Consider the following 14650-nt stretch of genomic DNA (forward strand, 5'->3'; position numbering starts at 1 on the left):
TTGTAGAAATATTCTTACGCAAATTATTGCATGTGACAATTTATATAAGGAATGGTTTTACTAACGTCTTTCGACTGTACATTGATATCCATCATTTTTACAATATTAACCAAAACTATTTTTTTGTTTTGTTTCAAATTTTCTTCAAATTTCGAATTTGGTTGTTTAAAAAAATATATATATATTTTTTTTTTACTATTCGTAAACAAATTCATTGAACTGAACATGACAATTCATGAACAAATGGTTTTACTAATATTTTTAGGAACATTGTTCAATTTTGTGAACGTTTTTTATGAAACTCGTGTGAAACGTATTTTTGTGTAAATCATTTGTAAAACTATTCTTACATAAATTATCGCATGTGACAATTTATAAGGAATGGTTTTACTAAAACTCTTTCGATTGTAAATTGATGTCCATAATTTATGTAATATTAGCCAAAACTATTTTTTTGTTTTGTTTAAAATTTTTGTTTCAAATTTTTTACATTTTTTTCAATTTTTGTTTTTAATTTATTCGTAAACAAATTCACTGAATTGAACGTGACAATTCATGAACAAATGGTTTCACTAATATTTTTAAGAACATTGTTCGATTGTGAATGTTTTTTATGAAACTCAAGTGAAACTTATTTTTGTATTAATCATTTGTAAAACTATTTTTATGTAAATTATCGCATGTGACAATTTATATATGAAATGGTTTTACTAACGTCTTTTGATTGTACATTGATGTCCATCATTTTTTAAATATTAACCAAAACTATTTTTTTATTGTTTCAAATTTTTGTTTCAAATTTTCTTCACATTTCGAATTTTGTTCTTTCAAATTTTGAAAAAAAACCTTTACTATTCGTAAACAAATTCACTGAATTGAACGTGACAATTAATGAACAACTGGTTTTACTAATGTTTTTAGGAACATTGTTTGATTTTGTGAATGTTTTTTATGAAACTCATGTGAAACGTATTTTTGTGTAAATCATTTGTAAAACTATTTTTATGTAAATTATCGCATGTGACAATTTATATATGAAATGGTTTTACTAACGTCTTTTGATTGTACATTGATGTCCATCATTTATGTAATATTAGCCAAAACAAATTTGCCTTAACTGTTCATAAAACTATTCTTATGCAAACTGTTGCTTTGAATTGAACGTGACAATTTACGCAAAAATGGTTTTACGAATTTTCGCAAACTTCATTCAATTTTAAGAATATCATCCATGAAACACAAGCAAAACTAATTTCTGCGTAAATCATTCATAAAACTGTTCTCACGTAAATTGATGCATGACATTTTACAAAAGAATGGTTTCACGAACCTTTCGATGATGTACATGTATGAAACACGAGCAAAACAAGTAATTGTTCGTAAAACTATTCTTACGTAAATTGTCGAATTGAAAAGTGACAATTTCAAATCGAAAGTGACAATTTAAGTAACAATGGTTTTACGAATGGTTTCCGCAATCTGTTTTACTCAGTTCTACTAGTTACTCAGTTCTTAGTTCATTATTCTAGTGTCTCACGTTGATGATGTAATGAAAACAGTACCCACCCTCATCGCTGGAGGCTTCCTGTTTCACTATCGAGAGAGGTGAGCGCATGGGCGGCTTGCTGAATGGATGTCTTCTGCTCTTCTTCACCTCCACCTTCTTCTTCAGCTTTGTGAAGGGATTCGCCTGAGAACGACAAAAAACATTTAGCAATGGCAAAAATCTTCATATTTACATCAATGCATGAATAATTTTGCTCAAAACTGCTGAGACCGGTTCTTGGCCAGAATATTATATCACCTGTAGGCTGGCTGCAACATTATTCTGGCTCTGAAGATTGTTTGTTGTGGCGAACTGTTCAAACGCCTGCTGGAAGGTCAAGTCATCGGTAATCTTCGGCTTCTTTTTCTTTCGCTTTTTCTGCTCGCCGTTTACCGGTGAAAGATCCTGGGAATCTGTTTTGCCATCTTCACCTGATACAAAACAAAAGAAAAGCGTTTGAAATCAAATCAAACTTTCTGATTGACAATATAACATGACTCATAAAACACGTTTAAATGATTTTAACTTTACCTGCTCCACGGAGCGCCGCCTCAGCCTGTTCCTGCTCTTCTCTCTCCAGCGCCTCTAGTGTGAGGAGCGCCTCCCTTGCCATACGCTCGTCTCTCTGTTTCCTCCTCTGCTCCTCTCGCTCCTCCACCTTTTGCAGGTACTCGCTCATGTCCAGCTCGATTCCCTCCTCCTCCAGAACCTTCAATTCCTCCAGCTTCAGACGGCGGAACTGTTTCACCTTCGCCTGAGTTCTACGATAAACATAATACAAAAGTGTTACAAAAATTGTGGTTGAAAAGTCAAAACCGACTTTTTTTAAATTAAATATTCATGGTCTTATTGTTCTCGATTCTTGAAAATATATTGGGCTCATTAATGAAACACCACCACAAATTCATGAAAGTATGAAAAAAATACAATTGTTTGTAAAACCATTATTGCGTACATTTTCGTATTGAATTGATTGTGACAATACAAGAAGGATTTTTAGAACTTTTTAAAGAATAACATTTGATTGTTACAATGTCATTCATGAAACACAAGTAAAACTCACTTCTGTGTGAATCATTCGTCAAACTATTCACATAAATTGCCGCATGTTAAAATTTGCATAAGGATGGTTTTACTAACATCTTTCGTTTTTTATTTTTTGCGTTAAATGTCTGTTATTTCGGAAATATGAATTTGCATTTATTGGGCCTCATTCAAGAAACACAAGCATGAATGAATAAAAATTACTATTTTGTTTAATTGTCTGTAAAACCATTAATGCGCAAATTATAACAATGAATGTGACAATTTACTCAAGAATGATTTTACAAATTTTTACAAAAATAATTTGATTTAACAATGTCATTCACAAAACACAAAAACGAAGCAAAACTCATTTCTGTGTAAATCATTCGTAAAACTATTTGTACGTCAGTTTTTTTGGTAAAAAAAGTTTACACAAACGTCTTTCGATTTTAATTTTACATCGATGTCTATTCATGAGATATCATGAAAAAATAGAATTTATTGGGCCTCATTCATGAAACAAATTCATGAAGCATACATTTATGAAATTATGAAAATAAAATGTTCAAATTGTTCGTAAACCATTAATGCGCAAATTGTCGCATTGAAGTAAATGTGACAATTTGTGCAAGAATGATTTTACACACTGTTTTACGACTTCATTCAATTTTACAATGCCATTCATGAAACACAAGTAAAACTATTTTCTGCGTAAATAATTCATAAAACTATCTGCACGTCAATCGTTGCATGTTACAATTTACATAAGAATGGTTTTACGAATGTCTATTAATTTTAATTTTATATTCATGTCTATTATTTATGAAATATGAGAAAAACAATTAGAATTTATTGGCCCTCTTTCAAGAAACAGGAGCATGTATTCGTGAAATTACTAAAAATAGTTTAAATTGTTCGTAAACCATTAATGCATACATTTTTGCATTGAATTGAATGTGACGATTCATGCAAGAATGATCTTACAAACTTTTTATTGAACATCATTCGATTTCACGTCATTCATAAAACAAAAACACATTGTTTTAAGACATTTTTTGTGTTATTAATCAATGCAAAATTAATTTATGACATATTTTTTGTAAACAAGTTGGAGTATCTTATGCAGTTTTGCTTCTTCAGTAACTTTCTTGTTTTAAATTCAGATATTTTTACTGGAAAACAAGCCAAAAATACTTAAAATAAATAAATAAACAAAAGTTTTCTTGCAATCTAAAACATTAAAACAGTACAAAATATTAAATGACTGAATGTCTACCTCTCAGAGCCTCATTTGCATTAGTGTCAAATTAAATATGGCGTCCGCTTTGATTTACAGTATGTCCACATGGCCTCATAACTGACCTGCGCAGGAGTTTCTCTCTGAAGGTGACTCTGGTTTTCCTCCAGTGTTCGAGCTCGGGGCTGGTGAGGGTCGTGGGTTTCAGGTGGTCCAGAACTGTGGCATCTTTGCCCTGTTTCCACTGCTCATAACGGTCCGGCTGCAGGCAGCGCACAAACACGTCCATCGAGATCTTCACCATGTCCTTACGACACGTGCACTGTGCGCGAAAAAATCACTTATTGCATGACATGACATGCAGATTATGGTCTGAATCAAACATTCAAAATAAACATGAGAAAATACAGTTTTATAATTATGGTTTATATAAAGTTTTATCATTTATGGCTCTAAAATATGATGCCACTGTAGTATAATAACACATATGTACACCTGTGACTGCACATCATACACAGTTTATTTTCATTACTGAATAATTAAAAACTATTATCAAATAAATTATATTGCAATATTGTGTATTATCTTAAAGCTACACTATGTAAGATTTGTTTGTTAGAAATGAACAAAATTTAGTTAATGAGCGAGTACACCAACAACCCGTTTTCCAAACCATGATTTTTGCCTTACCCCGGAAAAACGTTTTTGAGCAGTTCCGAAGAAATTTCACCGGATATGTGGGAAAAATTCTATAATGCTCTAAAAATGCAATATTTCTATTAGCCATACACCTTAATGTAATTATATAACTCCATAAATCTCTCTAAAACTACATAATTTTAGGGTGAAAAATGTGAAATTGTGCAATCAAGCTATGCTCTTTCAATCGTATTTGTATTTTACCATTTAATGCCATATGCACCAAAGGCTATTTTGGTGCAATCAACCACTAAATAAACAAATAAATAAAAATAGTTAAAATGAATATACTTATAAACAAACAAATAATCTGCTTAGAGGAAAATGAAAATCAAGTACTTGTGATCGATGCCGTTTCAAAATCAAGAAAAATCAAATTAAGGAAACTGTGTATTTTTCTTTGATACAACGCATGTGATGATGAGGATGACGACGACGACTGTGGTTGAAGACACCGTTTTAATCGTGGAGTTTATTTGTGCATCATCTCTCAATCAACAGAGGGATGAAAATAAAACTAATTTTCTTGTGAGCTGCAGTTTGGTGTATTACATTTACACCGGAGCTCGATGTTCAATTACCAGAAACATTCTTCAGCAAGTGAAGACAGGCCGCCAGCATCAACAGCGCTCTACAAAATCTCTGTGTGTGGCATAATAACTGCAACAACAAACACTAGTCTTCATACAGAAATGTCAACGTTTGGTATATTCTGCCCAGACCTCGAAAAACGAAATTCAAGTCTGACCGAAAGTATTGTAACTAACCCCTGGTGAACCGCAAGGAACACCTGAGATGGCATTTAGGCCACATCCATACTACATACATCTTTTTTTTTTTAAGCATGCAGTAATGGAGCGCTTTTGAAACCAGTGGACCAGACATTATGCTGGTGGTCAAACAGTTTGGATATACGAGACTGCAAGAGAAGATGCCAAGGTCCATTTGAAACACACACAAAATGTGTCTTCAGATGAAGTCAAGGAAGAGACAGGTACAGAATTCATGAGCACAACAGTAGCAGCAGCTTTTTGCAAGAAGCAGATTCTATGATAATTTGGCAACAAAATACAACTACTGCGTTCATTATAGCAATGATGAGAATCCAAATGAAAAACACAATCACAGGCCTCTTAAACACAAAAGCAATGATGCTCATATCTCATATCTTAAGATTTAATGATGACAATATGTCACTCTCCAAGACCATTTTGTTCCCATTACACCAGCTGAAGGTGGCATGTTGTGTTGCAGGTGTATTATTACTAGAATTATGATTATGTTCATTTGTTCAGTGGATTCTCGGGGGTCTCAAGCATGCAGACTACAGAAAAAATACACATCTACAACAGACAATGTTATAATTCAGAGAGCACCCTGTAACAACCCAGAATCAGTAAATAAAATTATTGAAAGAACAAATTAACAAAAGAAACAAATAAGAGACACACAAGAAATGTAAAAGAACAAAGGAACAAATTAAGACAACCAAATAAAAGAACAAAAGCTTGAAAGTGCAAAAGAAAGAGCAAAGTGTGAAAGCGAAAGAAAGAAAGAGCGTAAGCATGAGAGTGAAGAAAGAGCAAAGAGTGCAAAAGTGTGAAAGTGAAAGAGAGCGAAAGAGTGAAAGCATGAAAGAGAGCAAAGAAAAAAGAGGGAAAGTGCAAGAGCAAAAGAAAGTGAAAAAGGAGCGAAAGAAAAAAGAGGGAAAGCGTGAAAGAAAAGGAGCAAAAGAAATAGCAAAAGAAAGAACGAGAGCGAAAGAAAGGAATAGAAAATGAAAGAGAGCGAGTGCAAAAGAAATAGAAAATGAAAAAGCGATAGAAAGAGTAAGCATGAAAGAGTGAAGAAAAAAGAGCAAGAGCGAAAGAAAGAAAAAGCAAAAGAGGGAAAGAAAGCAAAGAAAAAAAGAGCGAAAATGGAAAAGAGAGTGAAAAAGGAGCGAAAGAAAAAAGAGCGAAAGCGTGAAAGAAAAAGAAAAGAACAAAAGAAATATCAAAAGAAAGAACGAGAGCGAAAGGAATAGCAAATGAAAGAAAGAGCGAGTGCAAAAGGAATAGAAAAAGAGAGCTAAAGAGTGCGAAAGACTGAAAAAGGAGCGAAAGAAAAGAGCAAAAGCATGAAAGAAAGAGAAAAGAAAGGAACAAAAGAAATAGTGAAAAAGAGAGCGAAAGAAAGAAAGAGCAAAAGAGCGAAGGAGCAAAAGGAATAGCAAATGAAAGAAAGAGCGAGTGCAAAAGGAATAGAAAATGAAAGTGAAAGCAGGAGCGAAAGAGAGCGAAAGAGCGAAAAGCAAGCGTGAAAGAGCGAAAGAAAGGAATAGAAAATGAAAGAGAAAGAAAGAGCAAAAGAAAGAAAGGAGCGAAAGGAATAGAAAATGAAAGCGCGAAAGAAAGAGCGAAAGAAAGTGAAGAAAAAAGCGAAAGTGCAAAAGAGCGAAGGAGCGAAAGAAAGGAGCGAAAGAAAGGAATAGCAAATGAAAGATTGAAAGGAATAGAAAATGAAAGAAAAAGCGAGTGCAAAAGGAATAGAAAATGAAAGTGAAAGCAGGAGCGAAAGAGAGTGAAAGAGCGAAAAGCAAGCGTGAAAGAGCGAAAGAAAGGAGTGAAAGAAAGGAGCGAAAGGAATAGAAAATGAAAGTGAAAGCAGGAGCGAAACAGAGCGAAAGAGCGAAAAGCGTGAAAGAGCGAAAGAAAGGAATAGAAAATGAAAGAGAAAGAGCAAAAGAAAGAAAGGAGCGAAAGGAATAGAAAATGAAAGAGCGAAAGAAAGAGAAGAAAAAAGAGCGAAAGTGCAAGAGCGAAGGAGCGAAAAAAGGAATAGCAAATGAAAGAGAGTGAGAGCAAAAGAAAGGAATAGAAAATGAAGAGCGAATGGAGGAGCGAAAGAAAGAGTGAAAGAAAGAGCAAAAGGAATAGAAAATGAAAGATTGAAAGAAAGGAGCAGCAAAAGAAAGGAGCGAAAGAAAGGAATAGAAAATGAAAGAGTGAAAGAAAGGAGGAGCAAAAGAAAGGAGCGAAAGAAAGGAATAGAAAATGAAAGAGTGAAAGAAAGGAGGAGCAAAAGAAAGGAGCGAAAGAAAGGAATAGAAAATGAAAGAGTGAAAGAAAGGAGGAGCAAAAGAAAGGAATAGCAAATGAAAGAAAAAGCGAGAGCAAAAGGAATAGAAAAGAGTGAAAGGAGCAAAAGAAAGGAATAGAAAATGAAAGAGTGAAAGAAAGGAGCAAAAGAGAACGAAAGAGCGAAAAGAAAGTGTGAAAGAAAGAGCAAAAGAAAGAAAGGAGCGAAAGGAATAGTAAATGAAAGAAAGAGCGAGTGCAAAAGGAATAGAAAATGAAAGTGAATGCAGGAGCGAAAGAGAGTGAAAGAGCGAAAAGCAAGCGTGAAAGAGTGAAAGAAAGGAGTGAAAGAAAGGAGCGAAAGGAATAGAAAATGAAAGTGAAAGCAGGAGCGAAAGAGAGCGAAAGAGCGAAAAGCAAGCGTGAAAGAGCGAAAGAAAGGAATAGAAAATGAAAGAGAAAGAGCAAAAGAAAGAAAGGAGCGAAAGGAATAGCAAATGAAAGAAAGAGCGAGTGCAAAAGGAATAGAAAATGAAAGAGTGAAAGCAGGAGCGAAAAAGAGCGAAAGAGCGAAAAGCAAGTGTGAAAGAGAGCGAAAGAAAGGAGTGAAAGAAAGGAATAGAAAATGAAAGAGAAAGAAAGAGCAAAAGAAAGAAAGGAGCGAAAGGAATAGAAAATGAAAGAGAAAGAAAGAGCAAAAGAAAGAAAGGAGCGAAAGGAATAGAAAATGAAAGCGCGAAAGAAAGAGCGAAAGAAAGTGAAGAAAAAAGCGAAAGTGCAAAAGAGCGAAGGAGCGAAAGAAAGGAGCGAAAGAAAGGAATAGCAAATGAAAGAAAGAGCGAGAGCAAAAGAAAGGAATAGAAAATGAAAGTGAAAGAAAGGAATAGAAAATGAAAGAGTGAAAGAAAGGAATAGAAAATGAAAGAAAAAGCGAGAGCAAAAGGAATAGAAAATGAAAGAGTGAAAGCAGGAGCGAAAGAGCAAAGAAAAGAAAGGAGCAAAAGAAATAGCAAAAGAGAACGAAAGAGCGAAAAGAAAGTGTGAAAAAGAGCGAAAGAAAGAAAGGAGCGAAAGAGCGTGAAAATGAGTAACGAGTATGCTGACAGTAGTGCAGATGTGGCTCAGTAAAAGCGCTACTGTCTGTGTTTTATGTGTGTGCGTCACTAATGATCTGCTGTATTACACAGACTCAGAAAATGACTTGCTCTTCTTGTGTTTCCTGTGTAACAGCTGAAGCAGCAGAGACTCAAACAGAGATAATCTCGCTTCTGCGGTTTAATTAGGCAGCGGTGTGCCGCATGTCTTCATGAAACAACTTTGACCATATCGTGCTCTGACATTCGCCATCGCTGAGGTCTCTTTTATTACAGATCTCTAATCATTACGCAGCATGTGAATTGATAGCCGCTCCATGTGTTTCACATACAGAGGAATGTTTAAATGGCAGGCAGAAATTGGCTTGAGAAATTCTCATTCACTGTTACAGAGCTACTGAGATAAAAATATACAGAGAAATGAGCTGAATTTGAGCAGTGCACACACACACTGAGTGAAAGAAACAGATAGATAGCACAAAAGAACAAATGAAAGTCAATCAAGAAGAATGAAACCAGAAAGATGAGAAACATGAAAACAAACGAAAGAAATCAAGTGTGAGAAAGAGAGCGTAAAGAAAAGGAAGTGAACTCTTTTAAGAAAGTAGTTAAAGTAGTAGAAAGCAGTTGTGCTACAGAGATCCGTCACTGATGATCAGTCATGCAGAGAGACCGAGAGTTTGTGTGCCGTCTTATTAAACTTAACCCTAAAAACACACTTCACCCACTTCAAAGAATTTATTAAAGTCCAGACACTCAATCACACTCACCTGGGTGGCCATCTTGCCGTAGTCGATCCAGCGCAGGGTTGCGAAGTTCGTGGACTCGGCGCAGTTGAATCCGTGGTTGAATCCGGCATGATAGCCGTACGGGAACGTAATCATAAACTCGCCCTCCTCCTGGGTGATCTACAAGGACAGAAAAAAAATAAAATAAAATCGGTAATTAATAACGGTACTATTCTAACTAGAGCCAACCATTTTTATTTTTCACAGATTCTCCATGCCAATAGTTGCGAATTTATTTTTGAAATTCTACGAAATGCATTTAAATACGATTACATTTATTAAACGCATATAAGAGTACTGCAATCTTGCGGCAGTGTTGGAGAACGTTATTATTAAAAGTAACGCATTTCAATATTGCGTTACTCCTAAAAATTTCAATTATGTTACATTACGTGTATTTGTCCACACATTATAGTTTGAATTAAACAACTTTACCCATGCATACACATCCGAACACTTGCAGCGTTGGCAACTTTGTTAACTATAATGGGAAAAATCTAGTTTTGTGATGTCACATTATTCACTTGCACCGTATGACTATGTTATGGTGAAGGGTGTTACGAACAAGTGTTACGAGAAATTTACTGTTGGGTTTTATGCCATAATGTCACGTTTCAAACATGTTACTAATTACTTTCAAAAAGTAATCTCATTGCCGTAATATTGTATTTTCATAATATTTAGTAAGCAAACACACAAGGGGCGGGGCATGTGTAGAACTCTGTAAATGATACAAATACTAATTAAGCAGAAATCGATAGTGTTTTGTGTCTCTCCAGTTGCAATTTTGAACATTAACAACTTAAATACTCAAAAGGCATGCAGTATCTTTTAGGTTGGAAGAGCAGTCAACATTATTATTAAACTACATTTATTTATTTTATTTTTATCCCCTTTTCTCCCAATTTGGAATGCCCAATTCCCACTACTTAGTAGGTCCTCGTGGTGGCGCGGTTACTCACCTCAATCTGGGTGGCCGTCAATCCGCGCATCTTATCACGTGGCTCATTGTTCATGACACCACGGAGACTCACAGCATGTGGAGGCTCATGCTACTCTCCGCGATCCACGCACAACTCACCACACGCCCCATTGAGAGCGAGAACCACTAATCACGACCACGAAGAGGTTACCCCATGTGACTCTACCCTCCCACCAGGCCAATTTGGTTGCTTAGGAGACCTAGTTGGAGTCACTCAGCACGCCCTGGATTCGAACTCGTGACTCCAGGTGTTGTAGTCAGCGTCAATACTCGCTGAGCTACCCAGGCCCCCAAACTAAATTTCTTTTTTAAGATATTGCTCCATTACCCAAAATACAACGAAATTCGTTTAGCTTTATGGAAATATTATAATCTTAGAGAGGGAAACATTTAAAGGGTTTTAATATGGTCAAGTGTTGGAAAGATATTTTAAAAAGTAGCACATTTTATTGTTGTCACTTCTAAAAATAGTAATACATTTTATTACATTTCATGCATTTTTTCCCCATGTAACAGTTAGAATGAAACAACTATACCCTTGTGTCGACATCGCAGCACTCGCAATGCTGACGTTTTTTGTTGATTATAATGGGAAAAATCTAGTTTTGTAACGTCACATTGCTCGTTTGAAGCTTATGACTAGGTTATGGAGAAGGGAGAGAGTTTTTCTGCATTTAACAGTAAATAAATCAAATAAATAGAAAATTAACACGTGTTACGAAAAATTTACTTTAGGGTTTTATGGCGTAACGTCACGTTTCAAACGCATTACTCATTTCTTCCAGAATGTAATCTCATTGCTGAAATATTGTATATTTAAATAAATATTGTATATAAAATATTACGATCTTAGGGAAGGAAACATTTCAAGGATTTAAATCTTGTCAAATGTGTTAAATACATATGAGAATATCAAACTCTTGAGGTAGTGTTGGGGAACATTATTTTTTAAAAGTAGCGCATTATTGCGTCACTTTTAAAAATAGTAAAAAAATCTACCGCATTTCATGTGTTTGTTCTCATATAATAGTTTGAATGAAACAACTACACCCATGCGTAGACATCGCGCACCAGTGTGTCTTCAGTTGGAAGAGCAGCTGACATTTATTTATTAATGTATTTATTTTTTTAGATATTGCTCTGTTACCTAAAATACAGTTCATTTTGTCGAGCTTTGCTGAAATATTACGATTTTAGAGGAGGAAACATTTAAAGGATTCACTGAACTGTACTTTGATGGAAGAGCCAATAACTGCTGAATTAAGCTGTAAATGACACTTCAGAGGGCGAAAAAACCTGGAGAGGGAAAATCCTTTGAGACGGAAACATGTTGGCTTCGAACGTTAATATCTGTAACCATTAACGCCTGATGGGAAAAGAAATTAGCTGTGAGAAATCTCTACCCTCCCCTCTCTTACCAGCACACATATATTGCCTCTCCAGTCATCCTCTTGTACAAATCTATTTCTCTTGAGCTGTCCAGTGGCAAACGAAAGCTAAAAAAGCTATTTCAGGCGGTACAAGCGCAATTAAGGTGGAGCCACAGAGCATGGCGTCGAGTTAGCCAGCCTTACCAAATGAATATTTTAATTTCACTCCATTTTTCGGCTTAGCAATCGCTGAAGCTCCCCAAGAAGTCACACTTCGTCTCGCTGGCATCCATTAGAAAGTTGGATTCATTAACCGCCGTTCAATTCGATATTTCACTTTTATGTGTCTTCTGTGAATTAGTCCTCAGACGTGGGCCTCTTCTAAATGAGTGTATATTATTTTGCACCTGTAGAAAAAGCTATTGTGTTATGGTGTGTCAATTATGACTTCAAAGCGTACTTAACATTTAAAAATATTGTATACAGTATGGGTTTGCTTAGCAGATATTAAACAAAAAATTTACGAAAATGAGAGAGACATGAATTAATGAATGGAGTATGAAAAGTTTACTTTTTTCTTTGGCACCTATAAAACAAAATAAGACCAGGAACACGTATCAATAAAGTAAATAGGGTTAATTTTGATTTAATGTTACACTAAATGGTAAAGTACTTCAAAAAAACACTATACTATGCTATAGGACCATCATGGTCATTTAATGGTCTTAAACATCAACACAATGGTAAAGAGGAAGAGACTGAATGTCCTCAATTTCTCCTCACACTCTTGGTTCTCGATTGTTCCCTAGCAGGAGTTTGAAGCTGGAGGCTCTAATCACATCCCCAGACACATCGAGAGAGAGAGAGAGAGAGAGAGAGAGACGGGTAACCTGCTGAGATCAACACTTTAACTCTCTCTCCGATTCCTCTCACTCCAAATCCACCGTGAGTCAAATCACCTCAAAAATGACAAAAACACTCACCAGCAAACTGAAAGAGGAAGTGAAAATCAAGTCCAATGATGACAAAAACAGACACAGTTGAGCAGGGCTCCAGAACACAACTGAATGGTTGCATTTTCAGTCTGTTTTTCCTGGCAACTCGGCAAAATTTAGTTGGTGCGATGATAAAATTGTCCCAAGTTTTTGGTTTTGTCCTGCTTATTTTATGATGCGCATGGGAAGCACAAAAGGTGCATTTTGTTGGTGCGATAACAAAATTAGGCAACGTTTTTGGTTTTGCACTTCAATTTTCTGATGCATATGGGAAACATAAAAAGCACAACGCTCCAAAATGGCAAAACAAACAAACTGCGCTGCACAGACATGTTGAAAAGCACTTGTTGTGCTACAAATAAATGGTCACATTCTGCAACAAGTTTCCATGCCAATTTGACAACATTTTGTTGGTGCGACTACAAAATTGGCCCGCATTTTAGTTTTGTGCTGCCATTTTCTGATTCATGTTGGAAGCACAAACCACAAAGCTCCAAATAAGCATTACCCATACAATCTACATGGCACAGACAACTTGAATAGTGCTCTGTAACAATTCAAAGATGGCAGAGGAGGAAGCTGGGACCGGCTTGACCAACACATAGACATAGACATTTAATAAACACTTTTCAATGTGTAACAAAAACAAAAACTCACTGCTTTTCAGCCAGCTACGTCTGAACATAAAAAGACACACAAACAGGCTTCGTGCATCTCTCTCTCCCTCGTCTGCCACTGTCTCCTACCCTTATATACTCCCGCCGCTCATCACTGGAACGCGAGACCGGTGTGGCACACAGGTGGACCTCATTCACCACTTATCTTCCCAGCCTAGCTCTGCCCAGATGCTGCTCGGCCCCGCCCTGCTGGCTACATACCCCCATCGCCAAACTCAAGTCTGGGAATTCTCCAGCCTGTGACATGCTCCCCCCCTCCCCATTTGTAGGGGGGGAGTATTGACACGTCAGGATGATCTCCGGGTCCGACCCGCACGTGCCTGGGAGTGGGAACAAGACAAGGGGAGGGGGAGAACAGAGAGAGGAGGAAGCAGAGAGAGAAGACAGAGAGACGGGCTCGCTGGCCCCGGACACGCCGTCGACTGGCCCTCAGCTCGCTGTACTGCTTCCGTTCACGATGCCGTGCAATGGCACTGGACTCCTCAGCCATCCCTTTCTGTTGCCGGTTGACGCAGAGCTCCAGCGCCACCAGATCGCGCACTCCCTCGGCGTCGCGATCCTCAGTCAGCGGCGAGGACTCTTGACGGTGCATCCTTTCGGCACCAGTGTAACAATTCAAAGATGGCAGGAGGAGGAAGCTGGGACCGGCTTGACCAACACATAGACATTTAATACATTTAATAAACACTTTTCAGTGTGTAACAAAACGAAAACATGCACTGCTTTTCAGACACACAAACAGGCTTCGTGCATCTCTCTCTCGTCTGCTGCTGTGTCCTCTCCTTAAATATTCCCGCCACACCTCACTGGAATGCGAGACCGGTGTGGCACACAGGTGGTCCTCATTCACCACTTATCTTCCCGGCCTCGCTCTGCCCAGATGCCGCTCGGCCCTGCCCTGCTCGCCACATGCTCACTGCGCTGCAAGTAAATTGTCGCATTTTTCCTGCCCATTCCACCAAATTTTGTTGGCGCGAGTAATAAATTGGCCAACGTTTTTGGTGTTGCGCTGACATTTTCTGATGCACATGGAAAACACACAAATTGCAACACTCCAAAACAGTGCTAACCAAACAAACTGCGTGGCACGGACATGTTGAATAGCGATTGTTGCGCTGCAACTAAATAGACAGATTAAGAGCACTTGTTGCGCTGCAAAAAAAATAAATAAAAAATG

General features: G+C 36.9%; 1 protein-coding gene across 1 annotated transcript in view; it reads right to left on the bottom strand.

Moving 5' to 3' along the window:
- LOC127438812 (lysine-specific demethylase 4B-like) overlaps window positions 1–14650 on the bottom strand; it is a 55129-nt gene that overhangs the window by 15041 nt on the left and 25438 nt on the right. The window contains exons 8-12 of the mRNA XM_051694680.1: window positions 9432–9569; window positions 3935–4131; window positions 2078–2307; window positions 1805–1977; window positions 1567–1690 (exon numbers count right to left, since the gene is read on the bottom strand). Of these exons, the coding sequence (XP_051550640.1) occupies window positions 1567–1690; window positions 1805–1977; window positions 2078–2307; window positions 3935–4131; window positions 9432–9569 (862 nt within the window). The remainder of the gene's footprint in view (window positions 1–1566; window positions 1691–1804; window positions 1978–2077; window positions 2308–3934; window positions 4132–9431; window positions 9570–14650) is intronic.

This window comes from Myxocyprinus asiaticus, chromosome 50 (assembly GCF_019703515.2).
Source record: "Myxocyprinus asiaticus isolate MX2 ecotype Aquarium Trade chromosome 50, UBuf_Myxa_2, whole genome shotgun sequence".
NCBI lineage: Eukaryota > Metazoa > Chordata > Actinopteri > Cypriniformes > Catostomidae > Myxocyprinus > Myxocyprinus asiaticus.